The 23,436-nt window shown below is 39.2% G+C and overlaps 1 protein-coding gene across 9 annotated transcripts in view; it reads right to left on the bottom strand.

Moving 5' to 3' along the window:
- The window catches only part of GRB2 (growth factor receptor bound protein 2), a 46,502-nt gene that overhangs the window by 18,652 nt on the left and 4,414 nt on the right, over positions 1–23,436 (bottom strand). For 3 of the 9 annotated variants that reach the window (NM_001398124.1, XM_046901968.1, XM_015295375.4), the window contains exons 2-3: positions 17,064–17,305; positions 12,236–12,301 (exon numbers count right to left, since the gene is read on the bottom strand). In NM_001398124.1, the coding sequence (NP_001385053.1) occupies positions 12,236–12,301; positions 17,064–17,141 (144 nt within the window). In that variant the 5' untranslated portion in view covers positions 17,142–17,305. Of the gene's footprint in view, positions 1–12,235; positions 12,302–17,063; positions 17,306–20,845; positions 21,249–23,436 lie in introns of those variants that run through there. The other 6 variants (NM_001398121.1, NM_001398123.1, NM_001398122.1 and 3 more) reach the window with 4 other exon arrangements.

Consider the following 23,436-nt stretch of genomic DNA (forward strand, 5'->3'; position numbering starts at 1 on the left):
TCAAAGTCTACCTGAAAATATCTGCACTAGTGTTCTCAGCAAAAGGTATTTTCGCAGGGCAGAAGAGACCTTTTATCAAGGACTAGAAAGTTAACAATTCAAAATCAAGGCTGACCTTCCAGTAATGTTACAAAAACTGAGTTGTAGATACTGAAAAGCTAGGGAATGCTATGCTCCCATTCAGTTGTCTCTCCTTCATTTAAAATATATGGCTACACGCTTTTCAGCGCCTTGCATTAATTTCTGCATAACTGAAATGAGATCAGAAGATACTTATTTGTTGTTATACATAGGTAGAATTCCATCCTTCATAAACTTTTTCATCCTTCATAAACTTAAGAGTTGATTTACTCATCATTTTAGCTGGTCTGTACAGACAAAAAACCTCAAATCTTTGAGAACTTATTTCAGGATGATACAGACTTTTAATCTCAACTACCTTTTCACTAAATTTTCTGCAAATGTCAAAGAAAGGATTAAAATCAGGACCTCAAATGCAATGAGATCAGAATAATAACATCACCATAAGCTGCCTCACACAAATAGCTCGGATCAACCCTAATCTCTTCATATTGAGACAGATGGAAAAAGCGTGAAATCATAACAGGAGGCCAATTTCCTAGAATAGGCAACTTTTTATGGTTCAGGCCAGCATAAGTCAATATTTTGCTAGATTTGTACCTATTTAACAATTTTAACATAGCATAATGGAAGGCAGAAACAAGCACCTCTAAATCCACACCACATAATATAAAAAAGTCAAAGTAATTTTAGTAAGTTGCAGAATATTAAAGACTAATTTAAAGACCAACTTACTGAGACTCCAGCCCATTCCACTTCTAGATGTTTTTTAATTATAAACACAGCTACTAAAGAGTCAACCATTTGAAAATCAGACAAAGATGCCAAAATTACACATGACAAGAGACTGCTTATTGATTTACACTGTAAGGCAGATAAACAGTGTTAGGATAGCAATTTGCATCTGCAGGTAGTTGGACAAAGCAGTTGCAGGGAAGGGACAATTTTAATGTGTTAATAAATATGGTTTATTAATTAATAAATGTAATTTAAATGTATTAATTAATAGATCCAGTATGGAGTGATGTCTCAACTCTATTCTTTTGCAGGATATTAACAGGGACAGGGAAGCACGAAATAGCCTCAGATGTACAAGATTGCTGAGAGTCACTATAGCGGCTACTATACAGCTACCTCTGAAACATGGCCAAGAATTGGAAATAGGGAAATGCATGTCGGGTAAGTGGGTAATATTTTAGCCCTGTACAGGCTCAGGAATATGCTTTGAAATTAAACAACACTTAAGGGAAAGTAAGCAAGAAATCACCCAAGGAATTACATTCAGACTGGTGGTTATGAGATAGATGGAAAAAACACTTTTCAAGCAGCTAATAGGTACCAACTTAATTCCTAGGAAAAGAGCTCTACCGTATAGGTCAGCAAAAGCCTCAGGCTCTCTAAATCAAAGCCTGCAACATAAGACCCTTGAGGTTTGATGTGAAGTTTAGCAGCAGGGTTAGATATAAAAGCTCCTGTGAAAAACTTAATAAAAAAAAGTACCACAAGATCCCATCTCTTACCAAGCAGCTTCATCTTCCAGTTTAGACTAATTACTCTCATAACTCTTAGAAGACATAAGCATTTTGCATGTATCTGCTTTCAGCAAATAATTTTATAGTATTCCTTAACTCAGACCACAAAAAGCTTGTTCAACTCCTGCAGCCCTCACGATTTTATAAAACAGACAACCACAATTAATAACTTGGTATTCACACAAAGCTCTTTCTATTGCCCAAACTCTGCTTACACTACTGCATGACTTGCTCCTTCACCAAACTCTTATCTGTGCATGTTGTATGTTAAGGTAAACTTTCCTTTGTGGGGAACATAAGAAGATCTGCAAAAATCACTTAAAAACCACTTCCATTTGGGATGCTCCCCTGACTAGACCTAATTCACATTAGTTCCACCGGGCTGCTCAGACAACCCCATAAACATAAAAAGAACAGCAATACTGACAATAGCAAACTGCAGCCTCCCAGCAGGGCTGATTTTTTGCTTTCTATCAGAATCTTAACCCAACAGCAGTTAAAAACAACCCTTGCTTAAAATGAGACACCTTCAGAAATTGACTATAAATTCAATTATAAATTAACATTGACTGAAAAACAGAAAGAAAATGAATTAATGAAGGCTATAGCTTTCCCTATATAAATCAAGATAATTTCAGTGCATACAGTTATATTTTGGCTTAGCAGGACATAAGAACTCAGTTTCCCAACGTATAAAAAAACATATTCAGGGCACCAAGAAGATAACTAATTTACCAATAAGAAGCCACAATTATATCCATCAGAAAGGAGATCCATCAGCTGCAGAGTGACAACTTTTATCTAGCTTATTTTTCATTTTTATAGCACAATCTGATTGTACTGAGTTATGTTTAGCAACATCTTTAACTGGAGAGGAAATGCACAGGTACTTGGTCTGGATGATCTTCAGAGAGCCACAACATGTAAGAGAACTTTTCCTGTTACCCAGTCCCTGCAAAGCTGCTCAGAGTTCCTCTCTAAGGGGACGTGCACACGCAAGAGGAAGACATTTGAGAATGGTTTCAGAGCACAGTGCTGAATGTCATCTGACTCATTCCTGTCATATTTGCATAATGTAAGCACACAGATCTCGCAAACCTCCATGAAAGCGTAACAATGCATCAAAAAGCACAATGTATCAAACTAAGCAAGATGAAGGGAGCTTACATCAGCTCTAGAACATCATACTCACTTGAAACATTTCACAGAGCATCTCTAACCTCATAAAACAGAATAAAGCGAGAAGAAACAAGGTGCAGTTTTATTGTACAACATTATATTAGCATGAGTGATACTGACACCTACATACAATGCTGAACGAGGGAGCAAAAAGAGGAGAATAAATACACCCACTAATGAAGAAGTATTTTTAGAGGACTGCTTTTAAAAGCCAAGAAATGTACATTGTGTGCCTATCTTCCACTGAACAGGCACAGTTCTCATCTGCTTTCTGTCTGATTTATGCACTGTGGTATAGCACTAATAACCTGAAGTTTAAGACCAGCTCAAACAGACCATTGTCACTGACACTTCCAAGCCATTTCAACCACCTAAGGTTGTTCTGATAGACCAAAGAGCTTTCATTCAACTTTGGTTATTTCCACCTGGTCAGATTTTCCTAGGATAACAAGATAACAATTTCAAATATTATGCACTAAAAAACTCTCATTAACCAAAACCACTAGGTACACTCTAAATTCACACTTCTGGGCTGCTTTTAAAAAGCAGCCAACAAAGCAAAGATATTTCACCAATTTCACTGGAATTTGTTGGGTTTTGCAACTAAATAACCTTTGTGAAAATAAATTTGATCACAATTCTATGCCCTAGGTTGTTTTCAGAAATGTTTATACCAATTTTGGAAGCCAATAAAAACAAACAGTTTCAACCAGTTACGCTCAGTTGCCTCTGTAAACCTATGAAGTGCCTAAACTAACTTGTTTGAGATATAAGCCCTTTGTTTCCACGTTTTCCTTAGCTATTGGATCATGAGGCACACAAGTTGTGCATCAATTTTCCCAACAATAGGTCTTTCTAATAAAATGATTGAGGATACAGAACAAACTGATCCACAATGTACCTCAACTTTCACAAAGCTGCCAAATCCACTATCCTTTTCAGCACAAAGCTTCTTCAGGACTTTCACAGTGATGCATGTCCTTCACGTATATAAACCTTCATAGGGTAAATGCATAACATTCTATAAAAACAGAGACCAAGTTGGGTGTACCAACATCTCACGCTGATCTTTAACTTACAATAAATTTTACGGTAAGATGTACTATTACTTCCAGACTGGAATAGAATAAAGAGTTATTATATCTCAGAAATCTTTCAATCACATTTAGATTTAGCCTGCGCTGTGGCTGCTTATTTACTCCAAGACTAATTTGTTTTGCTTTTTTTTTTCTTGTCCAAACTCATCACTGGATTATGATTCAATTTCTGGAAAACCAACTGCACAACAGAATGAAACATTCCAAATTCTATACTCAGAGTTGGAATAACAAAACTCAGAATTACAATGGCCTCAATTTAACCATAAGCAGCTCAACTACTTCTGGTACAACTGGAAAGTTCAACATTTTGAAAAGAGAAAAAAAAAAAACCCACATCCCACTTCAAAGCCTGTAAAAATATGCACTCCACACTAGACTGAAAAAAGAACAGATATTTAATGATGAACTGAAGAGTAGGAAAGAGGGATGCCTGGACCATTAACAAGGAAATAATGATAAATAATATGGATTGCTCCTCTAAAGCAAGATCGTTATTGTGACTGGCCTACATCTATCCCCACGATGAAGATAATACCAAATGTCAGAAGCCCTTATGAATGGCAAAATGCAGAAACACCAGAAACAACTCTGCTGAAGGAAGAAGTTTGACCAGCCATGCAGTAAGGATTACAACCAAGTCAGAGAGTTGTTTAATGGTACACAATATACGCTCATTTCAGCACCAAAACAGTGTTTCTACCCTGACTTAATCTAGGAAAGTGCAAGGCCAAAGAACTCTAAAACAAGTTTAACTTGGGACCTGCCTTAGAAAAGGGCCAATACCACAGTTGTGTGTGGTTACTGAAAGCAACGTTCTGAATTATGCACCAGGGAAGGGGCATCAAAAGAAAAAAAGGACATTAGCATGTTGAAGTGATGCCTTCAAAAATTTCCCCTCACATTATGAAGTTCCTCTTTCAGTTCAAGGCTAATAAAATAGCATTAATGAATGCACGACTTGCTCCATACAAGGCAAATTAAACACTTCAATGTAAGAAAACTTTCTATTTCTTAAAAGACTGAGCCCACAGTAGTCACTGTATCTCACTACCAGATGGCTTGAGAAAAACACTTGTCCGAAGTCACTCAGGATTATGTAGTAAAAACAGTGCACTAATATAGGAACATTTTTTATTTTTTTTTTAACATTTAAAAAGCAGTATGAACTGTAATATCTCAGGTGAACAGAGAAACATAGAACTGGTAAGTACTGGCACATGTCTTCTCCCCTTCCCATCTTTAAAAAGTATCATGCTATTAAAAAAACCCACAGAGCTCTACAAGAAAAGTACTGCTACTTTCCTGGGTTATGAGCAAAAAAAAAAAAAAAAAAAAAATTCAGAGACTGTCCTTGAATAATGCAGATACTAATGCTACATACCAAAAGTAGTAAGCACCTTGCTCCAAAATCCTAAGACAGCTGAGGCACCAAGATCTTCATGGAAAAGATCAGAGATAAGTAAAACCATCTCCTAATTAGTGTCTCTAATTAGTAGAACAGTTCCAGGTCAAGAACAAATTAAAAACAAGAACAGAACTCATTGTGGCTCTGTTGCAATAACCTGGAAGAGATATCATAATGCAAGTCACTGACACCCTAGGTTATATTATTTGACCACAGGCTAATTTTAAACTCCTAAGTACATTATGGCAGCACAATATCTCCATTATGTTTCTCAGCTAAGGTACTAGAACTCCCCCCTACTGGGAGATCCTGATCACATCAATGCCTTTAGCACAAGAAAACTCCCCCACAGGGCCCTGAAGTAAGTTATTCCTACACAACAAAAAAGATGTTTAAACTATTTATTAATACGGATACCTTCAATATCTTCCAGTTCTCTGAATTTACCATGTAGACACTTTCACATAAATAAAACCTTCTCAGGACTCCATATGAAATCTGTATTGCTGGCATACTCAAAAAATCAGCATCAGGTCTTCTCTAAAGATATTAAATACACCTATATCTTGCACCATGACAGATGTCAGTTAGTCCCAGATGGTTTGCAACCATATTGCTAGTATGCAGTCATAAAACCTTCATGGACATACAGCTAACCAATTAAGTTGATTTTCAAGCAGCTGTTTGGAAGCTGGGCTCTCCTAGCAAAGCTATAAAAGCAAAAGACAGTCTTTACCTCAGAGCTCCCATTTAATCACTGGCAAGACAGAAAATTTAGCTCCATACAGAAGACAGATGAATCACTAATTGAGATAAACTAGAAAAGTTGCAAGGCACAAGCCCTGAGAAGACTCAAGCTTTTCTAGGCTTTGCAGGGATTATTTAATTCAAATAAAGAATCTCAGGTTTTCTGCTGCTCATCTCCACAAATGCCCTCATCAACAAACAACATAAGAAAACTCCTCAGTGGCTTAGGATGGGGTTGAAAAAGTGTCAGTGTACAAAATGGAGGGTGACTGTTCCACAGTGATCCCATAAGGGTTCAACAGCTTTACTACTGATCTGAGAGGGTGACAGGGGAGAAGCAAAACTTTGCCAAGACAGAAGGTACTCAAATCTTAAAACTGATGAATTGTGCAGGTAAATTCTAACACTAAACGACCAACTGATAAACGGCAGAGTAAATGCAATATGCAAAGAAACATGCATGAGGCAAAAACAACCAAAAACCCCCAGAACTGTAACTGTATGAAGCTGTAGGCTTTAAACAATCTATCACTCCTCAGGAAATACCCAGGAATGATGAGGGTGGTAATCTGAAAATTAGAATAAAAAAAAACCAACACAAACATTATCCAAGTGTTCTATTAAAGAATTAAAACTAAAGCAAACCTTTTGCTGCTGTATACCTATACTGTGTCATCCACTGAATACTCTGAATACCTATACTCAGTTCATCTCAATATAGATATGAATTAAAAACAACTGAGAAAGCAACAAGGCAAACATGGTATGACTTTTGCACTACACAAAGTCTCCCTCAGGAAAAAAAGCAATAAAGACCAGAAGCCATTTGTAAGTCCTCTCCCCATGGGAGACACAAGAGATGTCCTCCTATGAGCTCTCACAAGGGGAAGGGAACAAAAGATGGGAAAAAATGTAAATAAAATTATGAGGTAGCAGGTCCAAAATCAACTAATGGAATAACTTCATCCATACAGTATGTAGTTACGTTATAGGATCTTAATACTCTAATATATAGGTGGTCTCAAAATGGATTTAGAAAGACGCATGCAAGGTATGCCCATAAAATACTGCCTCCAGTGGAGAAATTCACTAAGACTTGACCACAAGCAGCAAAGATCTTACATAAGAGTGACAATGACAGAGCTCTAAATGTCTCACTCACTGCAGCCACTCAAGAGGTCCATCTAGCCCAGTCCCTAATGGCAAATAGTGGATATTCAGACAATAAAGGAACATTATGTATGTAAAGAATTTTCTATGACTTTTGATGATGAAAATTGGACATAATTTAATTCAGAAGGCAGCTGCTCCCAGAATGATAATAGAAAAGTATTTCAGCATTATGAAAGCCAGAATTTACTTCCATGGGAGAAAGTCAGAAGTAGAATCTTCTATAAAAGTATAATAAATTTCATACTATCTGTGGCAACAAACAGGAGAAAGCTGACTAACATAGGTAGCTGGCAACATGACATGAAGATCATATAATAAGTCAGCTTAAATCTGCCCATGTTTGAACTGAAAAAACTTGCTAAATCCAAGCACACTCCTGCCTGAAAAGTTTCTCGTTCTCTGTGTTAGGCACAAAAACACCACCATTTTGGATGATGGCCTCTCTTCTCCTTCAGCACTCCCAACCCTCTCAGCTGCCATTATTAAATAAGGAGTTTTGGAGACTGGGACCAAGAGAAAAATGCAGTTTTGCAAGATTAGGTATGGCCAGACTTCTCATTTTCATCCTGGTCCTAAACAAAAACAGCTACATCCAGTTAGATTCAAAGCAAACTTTAAAAATGAGTGTGAATGTTTTTGCTTTGTGAAGACTTCGAAGAGTCCTGAAGGATCCAGGATCCCCCCCACATCCTTGTAGGGGGCACACTTTTGCAGACTGCTAATCTGCAATTCTCTTCAGTCTCCCATGGGTAGATTTCAGTAGTTGACCATACTGTACAGTATCTGTTTTATCACCATATTGCCATATATTTAATACCTCCAGCTTTTTGCAAAGTCAAAAATAATCTCTCTTCTGAACAAACAAGCTTTACAGGGGACTTATTACTCATAATGAAAGAATCATGAATTGTCTATCTAGTCTTACAGCACCATCACACGCGTTTGTAATCCAGATAGGAGATGGGTGGAATTAAACACAAGCTTGTCAAGGAAAAGAAAACTCAAAGAAGCTTACAGAAACATCAGAAGCCTCTTTTTATGCATGTTCTTCTTTTTCATATTAACTAAATAGACTGCAGGAGATAGCTTGAAGTATTTACAAATATAGCAGGCTGTAAAGGAAGGTATAGAAGGTAGGAAAGTTGAGTCAACTGCTATCAGTTGGGTTATCTCAGTTGGGTTTTTCTATGGCCTGTGAAGAGAGTTGGTGGTTTCAATCTGGATATTCGTAGGTAAGTCACAACAGTCTTCATCCCTCAGTCCTGGCAGAGACCAAGTTACATTCCTAATCTTAAAGGCAATTTTCAGGAAGAATCCAAGGAATGCATCATTTGCAGCTGAAGAGTAAGAAAGTGTCAAAACAGCCTGATGCTGGAAGAGAGTTAAAGTACTTCGATATAAACTGTCAAAACAGACAAGCTCATAGATCAGCTTTTGAAAAACTTGTTTTTTTAAGAAACAAGGACAGAAACAGAGGCAAGAAGAAAACAAGTAGCTTCTGCTTCCTCCGTTTCGGAGGTCAGAAGAGAGCCTCAACTATTACAGCCTACACTTTATTCCTTCCAGAGGCAAATACACCTTAGCAAACAATTCTTGGAAGACATGCAGGGCACTAAATAACCACAGAATACATGAAATTTGTCTGTGAAAGACATACACAACAGGTTTTCCTGATACTGTCTCAGTAAGGTATGTTTGCCAAGTTGATACTCATCTGCCAAACGTGAAGTACAGTTTGATGGCAGGGTCAGGAAAAACATTTTAAATCCTTTTAAAGTGTTCAGTGTATTTGTCTTGAATACATTTTTGCTCCTTGCATTTGTTTTTTTCCTTCCCCTGCGACTGCAGGTCAAACTTCCAGCACTTTTTTTTTTTTTAAATCCAATTTACTTGGAAGTTTCCATCATTAGTTACACCCTCAAGTAGTATTAAAGATCAAAACACAAGATCTAAACTACAAAGGAGTTCAGAAAAAACCCTTAAGACAAACTGGCAGATCTTCCAGGAGAACTACAGAAAGGTACACGCTTAAAATCCTCCCTACTATGCTGAAATAAAGTCATTTTAACCTGGAATCTAAGGCACAGCTTTCCAAGCAGACTATAATTTACTATTAACAGCAGAAACTGAAAACCAGACCAAATAGTAAAAAAAAATTTCAGTTACACTGAAATGAAGATAACAGAAGTGTGTAATACTCCAATTGACTGCATACAAGGGTTTAGAATGGAAAAATCTATTCAAGATCAGCAAGGTGCACTTTTTTTTTTTAAATTTAGTGCCAATTTCTCACAAACTAGAGGGCTGACTGCTTAGACCACAAGTCTTCTGCACTAGCAGGGCTGCTATGCTTAGTGGAACCTGCTGGCTCATACATAACTCATGAAGAATTCCCCCTTTCCTCCCAAGTGAAGCAGTTTTGCATAAATACAGCACCATTTTTTTTTCTACGTGTAAACCCATAGAGTTTTAATACAAGTTAGAGCAAGAAGTAGGTTGGCTCAATGCAGAAAGTATAAATTCCAGAGACAAAGTATTTAAATAAGAGGTTTTAGAGTAATAATGTAATTAGAGCTTAGTTGAATTGCAAGAAAATCTACCTTCTAGACAGAAATAACTGTCCTATCTTTCACCTAATTCTAATCACTATGATCACCTGCCCCCACGGGATGGGAAGACAACTGTTTTGATGCATCTTCAACAACAGGACTGCCTTTCTGTTTTCACAACCACAAACAATTGGAAACAAAAAGATTCAAGATCAGGTACAGAAATACAAATAAGCAATCATTTCTTAAGAGGGGGGGGAAAAAAAGCCTCTTAGGCTCTTCAAGGCATTTTTAAAATGGGCTTTTATTTAATATCTAAAGAAAAACACTATTTTAGCATGAAGAGAAAAACAAGCTTAGGAAAATTATGAACTCAACAATTTAAAATGCAAATTTCATATTCATCTAGTAACTAATCAGGAAGCACTGTAGAGTAGCATCTGTGTTTCAGGAATATAATAAATATCCTAAAAATGATTATCATGAACCGTTTTGGAGACTGTCAGTTCACTTTTTGTTTTATCAGAGCTTAGCTGTACAATCCTATGTGTTCAGCACAAGTCATCATGAAAAACACATTTTAAAGTTTTTTTTAAAGCAATTCTCACTCAAGTTGTCAGATGGTGTCACCAATCAGGCATATAAGACATGGGAACAAGCTCAGGCTCCAACACATACAGGCTGCTTCATAACCATTTTTCTGCTCCACTTGAACACCTACTCTTGAGATGCCACAAGATGACTTTGAATTTGAAAGCATATATTACTCATGATCAGCATTTACATATTCAGCAGGAAATGAGCCTAGATCCTGACCAACAGAATGCAGTTTGAGGCGTGACAGACTGAGATCAGCAGTGATGTTTATCTAAAAAGATATGGATATTTGAAAGGAATAACTTTACACAGTGTTCCCTACACTGTAGGTAATGAGAAAAGCCACGAGAAGTATTTTCCTGCCTTTCTTTTCTCCAAAAACCTGGAAGATGTAAAACACATTTTTATTTCCTTGTCTATATTGGGATGCTACCCCAACTTAGAAGAGAACGTTAGTTAATTGCCACTGCAGAGCCAGCAAAGGAAATGAAAGAGCGAGAACTGCTGCAGGACAGAGCTGCAGATAAGATCCTGTGCATCAAACTACTGCAGTATCAGTTTGCTGATCTGTGTAGAAATGCAGAACACATACAACTCGCTACTCATCTGCATTCTGAATTTTTAAGAGAAAACTGGAAATGGCATAGGCTGAAGGCAGCTTTCCTAACTAATTGTTAAATAAAGGCAGGTAAAAATAAAGCACTGAAACCTAGTGCCACTTTTCACCAGTGCTCTAGTAGAATAGATTATTACACACAAGTTCAGTTTCTAGTTCATAAATACTAGTGTTCAGAAGAACAGAGCTTTTTGTTCTCTTTTGTACCTAAACATTAAATTCAGAAGTCTCAGCTTCACCTCCTTAGTTAGTACCTTTCTCACCAGTACTGAATGAAGTGAGCAGGGACAGGGGGGGAGAAAGGAAATATCCTTTGCCACACATCTTGTTAATCACCTTCATAGGAGCTAGTTTGAACACCAAGGCATCATATCCTTGATACACAGAAATAAGCACAGGCTAAGAATTCATCCAAAGTCTCATTTAAGTTTTGCAAATAATGCTCAATTCCATGAAGTCGTTAGCATTATCTCCTGTAGGAATCTCCACAATAACTTTAAGGTAGCTGGACTATTGTTCTACCTCTGTCTCTGAAGTACAGATGTATCTGTAACCCTCTGTGCAGAGGGGTACAACACCTGCCCTCAGTTCTGGTAATGTTTCAGTTCTATTCTGTTGTCAAATCTGCAATTCAGCACCACAGACCAGAAGAAACATAAAGCAATGTACACACAGGGAAAACTCAAGCAAAATTAATTCTCATTATTAGTCCATGTACGATGACAAATACTCTGCTGGTACCCTTTATGTGAAGGGCCTTAAATACGTTGCTTTTTTTTTTTTCCTCCCCTCACAAAGGAGTTTATTGCTATGATCCCAGAACTACTTTTGATTTTTCAAAGCTTCCAGCATATACAAATAAAATCATTAACCATTTAGCAAAGATTTTCATTCAGAGGCAGCCAGCAAGTATGAAAAACTGACAGCATCAGCATAATAACCTTAAAATAAGGTAACAGTTCAGTCTCACAGCAATTGTGAAAACATAATAATGTTGCCTTTAGAAGTTTCCTGAATTAATCTAAACTGGAAAAACAAGATGAATTTTACAATACACCACTTTCTTTTTGCTCAGTGTGAGATTTTAAATGTTGTTAGGGGACTAACACTTAACTATTCCATACACAAACTAATAGAATCAGTTTTGCCCAGAACATTTATAGGTTATAGTTACTGATTTCTGGCATATAGCCACTGGCCAGTGGTAACTTTGGCACAAGGAATTATATCAAAGAGTCATATGGTTCACCACTTACGTTAGGCTCAGTTGTATACAAACAGATTGTGTTCCTTGTCTCCCCTTGCTTAGTTGGAATCCGATTCTATAAAGAAACCAGAAGAGCTGAATCTCACAATGGACAGGATCCTATTCCTTCCCACAATTAACAGGGCTATGCACATAAACCAGAGCCATGAATACTACATTAATGACACACTCAATCCTTTTTATGTGCCACCAGAAGTCATAACTCCTCTTTTCTTCTTTACACTGAGATCAAGCTTCTTCTTTTTTCAATGAATAAAATAATCAAAGTCGGGTCATTAATACCTGAAATGCCATTCAGAATTTTATTGGTCTGAAGTTCTCAGACACTCAAACAATCACAATGAGAGAAACATTACTGAATCAAGCAGGACAGACATTTTTATGTTGCCAATAAATGAAAAATAAATGGAAAAGCATCACATTGCAGCTCGGCATTCACATGGAACAAGTAAATCAAATAACCTAGCAAGCCAAAATTTTATTTTTAGTTATGTGTACGCAAACATCCTTCAGCAAACTGACACAGTTCACAACAAAATCTGGATCTCATAGACAAACTCTAATAACAGCACTTCTGTTAAATTGGTAAAAAGCAGCTGGAACTTCAAATTAGCATAATTTCCCCTTATCATAACAGAATGCAATACATATTAAGTCAATATAAGATCAGCTGAACTTGCTAGTAGCTTTAATCAGTGCCTCTTCTGACACTTAAAACTGCAAAAGGCTTCAGGTAGCACACAGCACACAAGTGTTAAAATAAGTCAAGTGGTAAACAGTCACATAAACAGAACCTTGAGGTGACTGCCAAGTGTACATTTAAAGTAGAAAAAGAAACCTCAGTTTTGCTGAATGGTGCTGACAAGTGATCAAAATCAAATTCTGGGGAACCAGGAAAGCTGGTTTGTGTCACACAAAAGTGAAAACCTCAAAATTAAAGATAAAAGGCATTTAACATGCCATCCAAATAATTTTACTCAAAAACAATCAATAAGTACTCTTGAATTATGCTGACAACCACTGAAAACAGGAACTGATTTGCATCTTCAGAAGATCAGTTTCCAGCTATGCCCCAGCTCTGGGAAAGAAGAAGGAAAAAGAGGAAACAGAGCAGTGGCGTATTTTATTTTGTTTTAAACAATTCTAACATTAAAGATACTCATTAGTCTGATTAGTTATTTCATACTACCATTTCAGAAATAGTTAGCAGAGTACCTTCATATTAAACTGCACACTTAAGATTAGATATAGGAAGAACAGAGAAAACCTTGTCTGGTTGTATCTGACAATTTTTCTATTCTTCCCACTTTACTCCTGCCAAACCACCAGCAAACATCAGCACACTTCAGGTCTGGATACTTTCCAATTAGCACAAAGTCCAACAAAACCAGAAGTTGCTAGAAATACATAAGGTTTTGGGTACTCAGAACTTGAGTAACAAACACAGACAGAAACTGAAGTTACCAAGTCTCAATAAACGCAGACTGAAAAACCACCATGACAACTGTTAACTATTCATAGTGAAAAACAGTCATCAAAATTTCAAGTAGGAATTCTTCAAACTTCTCTTGCTGTTTATAATGAGACTATCTTCACACACTTGATAGGACGCCAGACACCAAGTTTTATGAAGCTGCCACTAGTTCATGAAAAGAATGGTGAACTTGAGAACTGCAGCACTGTACTGTAATCAGAGGACACAGAAGGAAACAGCAACTTTTCTTTCCTCTGGGAAAAGCAAGACAAGTAGCATTTAGCACATTAAAGCAGCTTGAAGAAAGCTGTCAGTTTTTACCTCCTGAATGGCAACACCATGTTCTGCTATAGAATGACTAAATCAGTATGAGGATCCAGTGTACTGCCAGGGCTACAAAAAACACAGGAGCAGCTTTTATGACATACTGCCCACAAAAGAAAAGGCCAATCACTTTTCCTCTTCACTCAGCTGTTTTACAATTGCAAGTCAAAGGTCAACTATCTTCGCTCACTTTTGGAATCCTGCCACAAGATTACTAACAACCACAGTTCAAATGCTATTCAATCAAGCCCAGAATGCATTGGTGTTCAGCAGTAGTGACACCATGACATCATAGCCAAGTTATCTGCTGCAATCAGATGAAGCCAGACTGGGTGCATCTTTGTTTTCTCTATGCACAAAAAGAAACGCGAACTTTTAAGGAGTGGGAAATAAAGGGTTACAGATTGTGTTCTTTCCTTAATGTGGTTAAGGCATAACATTTCTCTACAAAACAATTTCCTGCCATCATTATACATACCATCAAATTTACTTTACCTTCCAAAGCTGCATCAAGATCAGTAAGCTAGGCAATGGCCAGATTTGGAGAAGCCTTCACTAGATGTGTGAAGCTACACACGTCTCAGCAAAAGCTATCTCATGACTGAAGTGTATAGCAGCATTCAACATGCTACAAGTTTATTTCTCTTCCCAATTCACTCATTCAAGGGCAACAGAACTGACTTGATAAATAAAACTGATTACATGAGGCACATGAATGGGATACTCTGAGACTTTTCAGTCACAAGTGTAATACCAAAGAAACAGATCCGGCGTGCCTGATGAAAATTAATTTCTACAGACTAAAACGCATTTGAAGTGACTTTCAAAGTGACAATCTACCACAGAAGCTTGTCAGTCTGAGTAAAATGATCTGTAACAACTCTAGTTGTTTGTCTGAAGTTTGCCAGCTTTACACACTGAGCCTTACCATGCTACACAACCTCACTACAACTACATGCTGAAGATTCCTGAAACTCGTGGAGTTCTCACTAACTTTAGTGATGACCTAGCGCAAGGCACAATTTCTAATTTCTACACTACAGTTCACTCATCAATAAAGTAAATATGTAACATTTCCAAGTATTTTCAGAATACAATATAAAAGGAAATATTGAGAAGTGTTCATCATAGCTCTGAGAAGTGTTCTGTCTAGGTTTCATCTAGATTAAGAAAATTCCTGTGTTCTAGGAAAAAATAGATATTATTGTGATGTAACAGCATTCATGTATTCATGCTGGCACATTTCTATTATTGTGACAAAATCTCTATCTATGAGATGACATCAGGTGGCCAAGACTCAAGTACATTTTACCATCACAGCAGTTTTAGTACAAAACTTTTAGTGTGAAAATCTACTTTACCCCTTCATTTCCTTGAGAATAATAAATGAAATGTTCAGAAGAAATTTTAAATGAATACAAACTTTGCTCATGACATACTTTCATATACTTCAAATACCTATATCAAACTAGATTAAAATAATGAACAGTTTAAAATAAACTGTGTTTCATTACATTTGTTTTCCTTTCCATTCAGCATTTTCTACAAGTTAACTTCAACTAGGCCCTTCTTCAAATACACTACAAAAGCTGAGAGCAGTTAGCAGTGACTGAAAATAGAAAATAAACAAAGTTATCACAGAAGAAATCCAGTGTTACGACAGTTCTGAACATTTCAAAACATCAAAGGAAATATTATGGTAATTACACAAATATGGGAATTCAGGTGCACAGGTCTAATAGGTGATTTTAGGCCCATTATGGGTCAGGGACGCGAAAGGCATAGCAGATACAATTATTTTAAAAGTACAGTTTCAAGGCAGGATACATTTTCTCAGCCATTATCTATTAAGAGCCATGAAGTAGTACTGCATTTCTAACAAAGCCATAATTTATTACTGAAATGCCAACTCTAAAAGAACCATGTGAGTCTACATGTAGAGAACTTTTTCCAACTTATCTTAAAATAGTGCTAAATCAAGCCCTTCCCTGGTAAAAATTTTGAGCAGATGACTAATCCCATTGAGGTCTGCAGGAGTTACTTGTCAACATGCACAAAGTCACAGCCTTACAGCTGCAAAACTGGCACTGCTCAAGGCAGTTTCTACTCAAAGCATTTTAGAAATCAGCATCTTAAAATATTTCTATAGTAAATGTATCACACTTGGAAAGAAATGCCCATCTTATACAATCATGGTGTAACACTGACTCTGAATGAAACTCCATTACAACATGATGCATAAAAAGCTCTTACTAGTTGGAAGTAATCAAGCTCAAAACTACGCTTCACTGAAGCCAAACCACTGCAGATTTTTACATTTAACTCTCCTCACAACTGAATTCCTGGTCTTGTTCTCTGTGTTATTTTAAATAAAGTTTTAGAAATTCCTTTATTTCTCAAAGTCCTTTAAAGAGGAGTCTTTAAAAGCTTTTGATATATTTTAAGAACTATAGATCAGAATTCCTCTAATGCACTCAAACATCCACTTACATCTGCACAGATTCATTAAACATAAAGCCACAAGCTAATCACTTGCATTCATCAGGCCAGAAGTTAGAATTCAGCACCAACATTTGACAGCCTGATGCTAAAATATTACCTACTAAGAAAAAAACCTAATCACTGTTCTTGACACCAGAATCTTTGGCAAGAGGCAAAGGAAAGGACCACCACACTGATCTTGATAACTTTCAAGGGTACCCCCTATTGTGGAAGGGAATTCAGCACAGAGTACACAGTATTGTACTTCCGCTTATTTGCAGACTAAGTTTTCAAATATTCCACAGTCTGAGAAGAGAGGAGGAAAGACTGTGGGACACATGATTAACACAGAAAGGAAACAGCATGTGCTCTGGCCAGCCTTGGCTTGAGGAAATCCCAGGGTACCCTATTAAATAGAGACGACCCTGCACTGAGTCGCCAGCAAAAGCCAGGTCTGATGTACAGGAAGTGACTGACCACACAGAAGTCGAGGGCAAAAGAGGGAATCCCTAATCCCTTACCCTCCTTATATACTTACCTTAAGTATATCCCCCCGTTTGAAGCTCAGCTCGTCATCTGCTGTAGCTTTGAAGTCGTATTTGGCGATGGCTTCCATGCTGGGGCTGCCGCGCCAGGCGGTGCGGGCAGTGGGAAGGAAGCACTCCCCGCAGCCTCCTTTCCTCCCGCGGCGGCTCCCGGCTCAGCCCTCCCGCGGTCCGGCTCCGTTCGAGGCGCCGGCCCCGTCTCTCACATACAGGGGAGGCCAGGGGACGATCCGCCCTAGAGGAGAGAGAGGAGGAGGAAGAGCCGTGCCATTAGGGGAAGTGGCCCGGATCGATGGCCGGGGCCGCGCCCAGAGCCGCTCCCTCCACCCGGCGCGGCGCGGCCGCCGCTTCCTCCCGCCCGTGCTCGCCCAGGCCCGACTCCTCCGAGTGACACGGCCGGCGGCCAATGGGGCCTCGCAGCCGGCGGCCGGGGGCGGCACCAAGAGGAAGCAGCGGCCCGGGGCTGCAGCAGTGGCCCGCGAGGAGCCGCGGCCGGCGCCGTCCGGCTCTGCGTCCCACACAGCGAGGCGCGGCTGCCGTTAGGGCTCCGGGGACGGCTCCGCCCGCGGGGGCAGCACAAGAGCGGGGCACGCCGGGGCGGGCGGGCAGTGAACCGTAGGTAGGGAGGCACCACTGAGGGCAGAGCGCTCACCTCCCCGAATGGAAAACTCATGCTCCAGACGCAGCTTACACCGTATTTATAGTTGTATTTTCTTCCATTCACAGTTTACATCGATTTAAATAGTGTTAGACAAGCCAAAGAATACTTAGATACTTGTACAGAATACTCATCTTAGAAGTCCTATATTCTTACATAATACTTTGTAAGAGCACTTAATAGGAATGTCTATCAAAGTGTCATAAAGTAATAGACATAAACAGCACTTCGGGCTCAGTTTAACATGAAAGCAATCTTTCTGAAGCTCTACTGTCTTGAGCAGACAAACATGTCAAACAACAATAAACATCTCTAGAAGGAGTACATGAAAGCAGCACTGAGTCCAGCAGGCTTATGGCACCAAAGAAGAGATGACACCAAATTTGGCATTATATACAGACACCCCAAAACTCCTTAAAGGACCTGATTATAAATTCCAATCTAGCTTAGAATAGGATTTAATCTAAGCCTAGCTTCATTTGATAGTAGAGAAGGTAATATAACTGCAAGAAGGAAGATAGTGAGTCAACAACCATCACAAATAATCCTTCACAGAATCAGCAGAGCTCAGCTGATGCTTGTCAATGACTCTCCAAAACAGAAAAGATCTTACAAACATCAGTTCACCCACACACCTGCTAATTCAGTCTTTTGTGGTCATGGTCCAGAAAGAGCAGTGCTACACAGAAAGGCAGCATTATAACTCCTCTGGGGAAAAAAGAAATCTGCCTTACACGAATGCAGTGAAGCAGATAACATGCTTGCCCAATCTTCAGCTCCACATCCATAAAGAGTGATGAAGCTTGAGGCAAAAAACAGAACTAAGATTTCTATTGCAGAAAACTGGCAGAATGAGAAGGTATCTAAAGGAATATTTAAAAAAACCCAAACAACATCTCATTAAAGTCTCTACCTTCACAGGGTTTGGGGCTTTCCTTTGTACTCCGACAAACTGCTACCAAAACACCAGTAAAACTGACAATGCTGTCAACAGCCATGAATAACACAACTGAATAATTTGTCTGTGCTACTGGAACTACCAGAAATAAGTGTACAGAATCCAAGCTTAGGATCTTTTAGCTATTATTAACTATTATTTCTTTTATCTATTAAAAGAAATCCACTGCACAAGGGAAAAAAAAGTAAGCTTACTGTGGAATTGTCTTGTGCTAAGTCTCTGCCCACTGGAAGCACAGCTGTAGGCATTCGCTTTTGGCACACTGCTGTGAAACAGGACACACTGCACACTACCGTACCTTAGCTCCATAAACTTAACTAGGGTGAGACAGCTAAGAGTGGTAATCACAGTCAAAACATGAACACGGTGAATACACATTACAAGAGTATACTACAAGTTAGCTGCTGCTCTAATAAGATCGCCTAAGATTTCTCAGAATATTGTTGTTTTCCACCTCTTGCCTTACTGAGTTTTGCTCTTAAAAAAAAAAAAAACGGGAAGAGGAAGAAAAGGCTGCAGACGCAGCTAACAGCAAACTTTTATTTGCAATACAGTGCTGCAGATCAGGAAGGAATATAAGTAATTATAAATAGAAACCTCATCACTGCAGCCAACAGGAAACAATTCTCATGATCTTTTAAGTGATATTTCAGAAAACATGTAGGTAAGGCAGGCTTCTTACACTGCTGCTACAAACAGCTCTTTTTTTTTAATAGCAAGCAAGAGCTTTTAATTTTTCTCATTTTACTGTTCTTCTGGAGACTGATACGGAGAAGAATAGAACAGTATAAAACAGCTACAGTGAGGGAAGGAAGAAAATAGATTCAGTAGAAGTTTTTTGCAAAGAATCAGTCTAAGCTTCATCAATTGTTAGAGGACAAAACATTATTAAGGGTACTGTAAAGAAGAACATGGATACATCATCTGGAAGACATGCAGAGATGTTAAGTGTCAGCTCTAAACAAAAGAATAGAAAGAAGGATCAGTGCTCTGTACTTATGACTTCAAATTAACCAATTAACACAATATAACAAAACAAACTAACCAGGTAAACAGAAGTGACTAGCATATACAAGCCAGAACATGAAGGATAATAAATGATACTCACTCAACACTCAATACCTAGTAGCTTAATACATTTCACCTTCCTTAAGCATGTATTGTCAGAGGACAAGTCCTGATATCAATTACAAAACTATGCTACAGTAAAAAGCACAGATAATATTTATCAGAGCAAATTGTTTATCGAGTAAAAAAATTAGCTTAGCAGAAATTTATTCTCACTTTCTTATTTTAGATTGTATAAAGGGAGTTCAAATATTACAAGCTTCTCTGGTATTATGAAATACTTTAAACACTACATGAATTGATCATGAAAGATTGTAACAACTGAATTACCATTTTGGGCATAAATTCTCAAGGTCCAACACTTGCGCAGAAATGGATTACAAACAACGTTGCAATTGAAGATTAACAGTCCTTGGACCCTTCAAATTTTGGCTCTTGACAGAAAACATTTAATAATTTTTAGAAAAGAAATAAACTTCCATAAATGCTGTATTTGATCTACAAATTATTCTCCCAGTTACTAAGCCTATTTCAACAAACTTTCTCTTTATGTCATAAAAGAGAACTCTACTTGGGGACAGATATTGTGTGAGTTAGTAAGGCTCTATCCATGTCCTCTATGGGTTATTTGGGTCTGTACTGCCAAGTTAAGCCCTACTGCACAAAACCAATTCCGAGTCTCAAAGCAGGAAGTTCAGAAGAGAAAGAAAAAGCTAAGGAAAAAATCCCTATCTTAGAAACTCACATTTAAAGCTTAACCCAAAAGGTTTAGAAGAAAGAAAACTATGGATGTTAACCTGCCTACAGGCTATTCACAACGTTTGTTTGGTTTTTTTTTTTTTTACCTTTGGAACGGACCTAAAACTACAGAACCTTTTTGTGGAACGTTTAAAACACATCCCAAGAAACATCCCCCCGCGCGCACACCGCAAAGACGCACCCCCAGACCCAACTCAGAGACCAGCTGGGGACCCGAGCAGCACCTGACCGAACTCCTCCCCGCAGACAGCCCCTGGGGAGCACAGGATCTGGTTCCACCCCTCCGGGCCCGGGCCGCCCAGCCAGCCAGCGCCTCACCAAGAAGCACGCACCGCCTCGAGAAGCCCGAGCTCTCAGACTCAGGCCCGCAGCCTCGGCACCGCGGAGCACGGAGAGGAAAGGCGGAGCCCCCGTAGAGCGCAGGCCATGATAGAGAGGGCCGCCCTTAGCCGGTGCTCAGCGCCCTGGGAAGCCAGGCCTGGAGAAGCCTTCCCCTCACCGGAGCGGGTTGAGGGCGGGGGGAATCGGCGGCCCGGCCCTGGCCCGCACATCCCCCCCCGCCCCGGACTCACCGCGCAACGCTGGGGGCCGCCGCCCCGCCCGAGGCTTCTCGTCGCCTGCTCGTCCCTCCAGCGCCGCCTCAGTTGCCACCTGAGCTCCAACCCCGTCCCACGGTTCCCCCTCCCCCGCTGCAGCAGCCGCCGCCGCCGTCCCCTCAGTAACTCTCGCGAGAGTGGCCCTGTCAGCCGCTCGCTACTCCGCCCGCTGCGGATGCGGCGCCTGCGCGCTCACCTCCCGCGTGAAAGAAGGGCAGCGGCCTTCGCGCATGCGCAGCTCACACGGACAGTTAGCGGAACCGGCTTCCGTAAGGGGGGCGACGTAGGTGCAGCCTCGCTCGGCCGAAGCATCGAGCTCTCCTCGGGGAAACGAGCGGCATTCGTAATGTATTCATTACCCCAATGGAAAGAAGGAGGAAACCATGGCTACGGGAAATTCGACGTGAAACCACTCGGGATTTTTAAAATTCTTTATTTATCTAAAGATATTTGCCTCCTTTATCTGTGCCTCTGCTCTTCTGGAAGACGTGGAGGCCTACGCACCATGTAGTTAACATGAAGTGCACTTGGAAAGTTACTACTAGGGAAAATTGCACCCCAGCATGAGTGCTGTGCTCCTCAGCCTGTGTTGGAACTGAGAGGATGCACAGCTGCACACCTGGTGCTCTACAACCATCTATTCTGAGCTATGCTGAGGCACCCATGCTGTAGGGAAAAAAAGGCATTAAAATATGCACAGAGGGCAGAATCCAGACTGCACGTGCAGCTCATTCCAAGGTTTAATTATATGGCCTTCTTGTAATTCTTTTAGCTCCAAGAGGCTGTAATTACAGTACTCAGTTCCTCAATAAGACAAGCACATAAAGAAGATTTCTTCATGCTCTAGAGAGAAAAGCTATTTCTGAAACAGAGGCTTTCCAGAACTATACTCCCAATCTTAAAAGGAGGCATTTATACAATAAATTCTCTTGCCAGTTCCCCAAAACAAGCAATGATCAGCCACAAGCAAACTACAGAGGGTTCTCCCCCCCTTATTTTCAAGAAATTATTTCTCACCTGAGAAGTAGCTGAGATTGGGAACATGGGGTCTAAGCACAGCACGTAACAAAGTGCTGAGCTCACACCTGGGCTCATCTAAATTGAGGATTATTCTGACTGAAGTCTGATTACATCTAAGTTCAGATTACAGAAGTGATATTTTGTTTTATGACAGTTTTATGAAGTATTCTCAGCCCTCAGTTAAGCCCCCCCCTTAAAAAAAAAAAAAGCAAAACACAAACACCAAACTGGTTCAACTCTCTTGAAAGGAACGGATTCAGGGTTTTGTCCACCCCAAGCTGAGAACATCAAAATGCATACTGTTACTTCATATAATTCTCCTTATAAACCATACTTTGCAAGCATTGTCTGGTAACATTTTCAATATAAATGTTTAAGCAGCTTAATGATGATTCATGAGAGGGTTGTTTTTCTGTTTTGTTTTTTTTTGTTTGTTTGTTTTGTTTTTAACATTTTAGTATGAAATGTGGTTTAAACCCTTTGCAAATTGTTTTCTCCTACTAGCATTGTATTTAAGGGATTCTAATTCTAATTCCTTCCCAGATTTGGGGATTAGGGGAAGGTATGAATTCTTCTAATACTTCAATCAAAAATTGGAAAGGGTGGAGAAAAAGAGCTTTGGGAGTTCAGGATATTACAAATGTTTCAGACATTCTTTCTGAGGATGCAAAAGTAATTTATCTAGGTTGACACAGACTGCTGAAATCAGAGCTAGATTCTAAGATGTCTCAAGTCCCCCGTGCTAGCACAGACGTAGAGTCTCTGGTTTCACATTTGACTTCAAAGGGAAGATTTAGAACTTCTTAGTAAGCCTTGTGTAAGTTAAATAACATTCACAGCAAAGTCACAGCAGGTACTTTTCAGTGGACTTGAAAAAACAGATATGGCTAACAGCTACCAGATGAACAATGGCTACTTTAAGAGGCTGTAGCTGTCTGACTTTAAAAGGGCAGTCCTGCAAGACCAAATAAGCAACAAATTTCAGAAATAGCAGAGATCAAAGTGTTATAGAAAAATACTCCTGATAAAGAAGTTGCTGTAGACACTTGTCTACAGATAATTAAGGTAGATTGTTCCCCCTCCTTGCAAGCAAGTGAACACTTCAAAATGTACAACTTACTGCACAAATACCAGTGCAACTTCACTGCAGCAAAGGCTGAAATCCCAGCACAGCTGTAAGCTAGGGTGAAAGACATGTTTTGCTAGAGGATCAATTTCAAATAATGCTGTAGTCTAGGAATAGCTTGAATTTTCTATGACCATTTGTGGTGATAAAACAATCTAAGAATACTTCTGAGTATTTTAAG

This window comes from Gallus gallus, chromosome 18, assembly GCF_016699485.2.
Source record: "Gallus gallus isolate bGalGal1 chromosome 18, bGalGal1.mat.broiler.GRCg7b, whole genome shotgun sequence".
NCBI classification, from domain to species: Eukaryota; Metazoa; Chordata; class Aves; order Galliformes; family Phasianidae; genus Gallus; species Gallus gallus.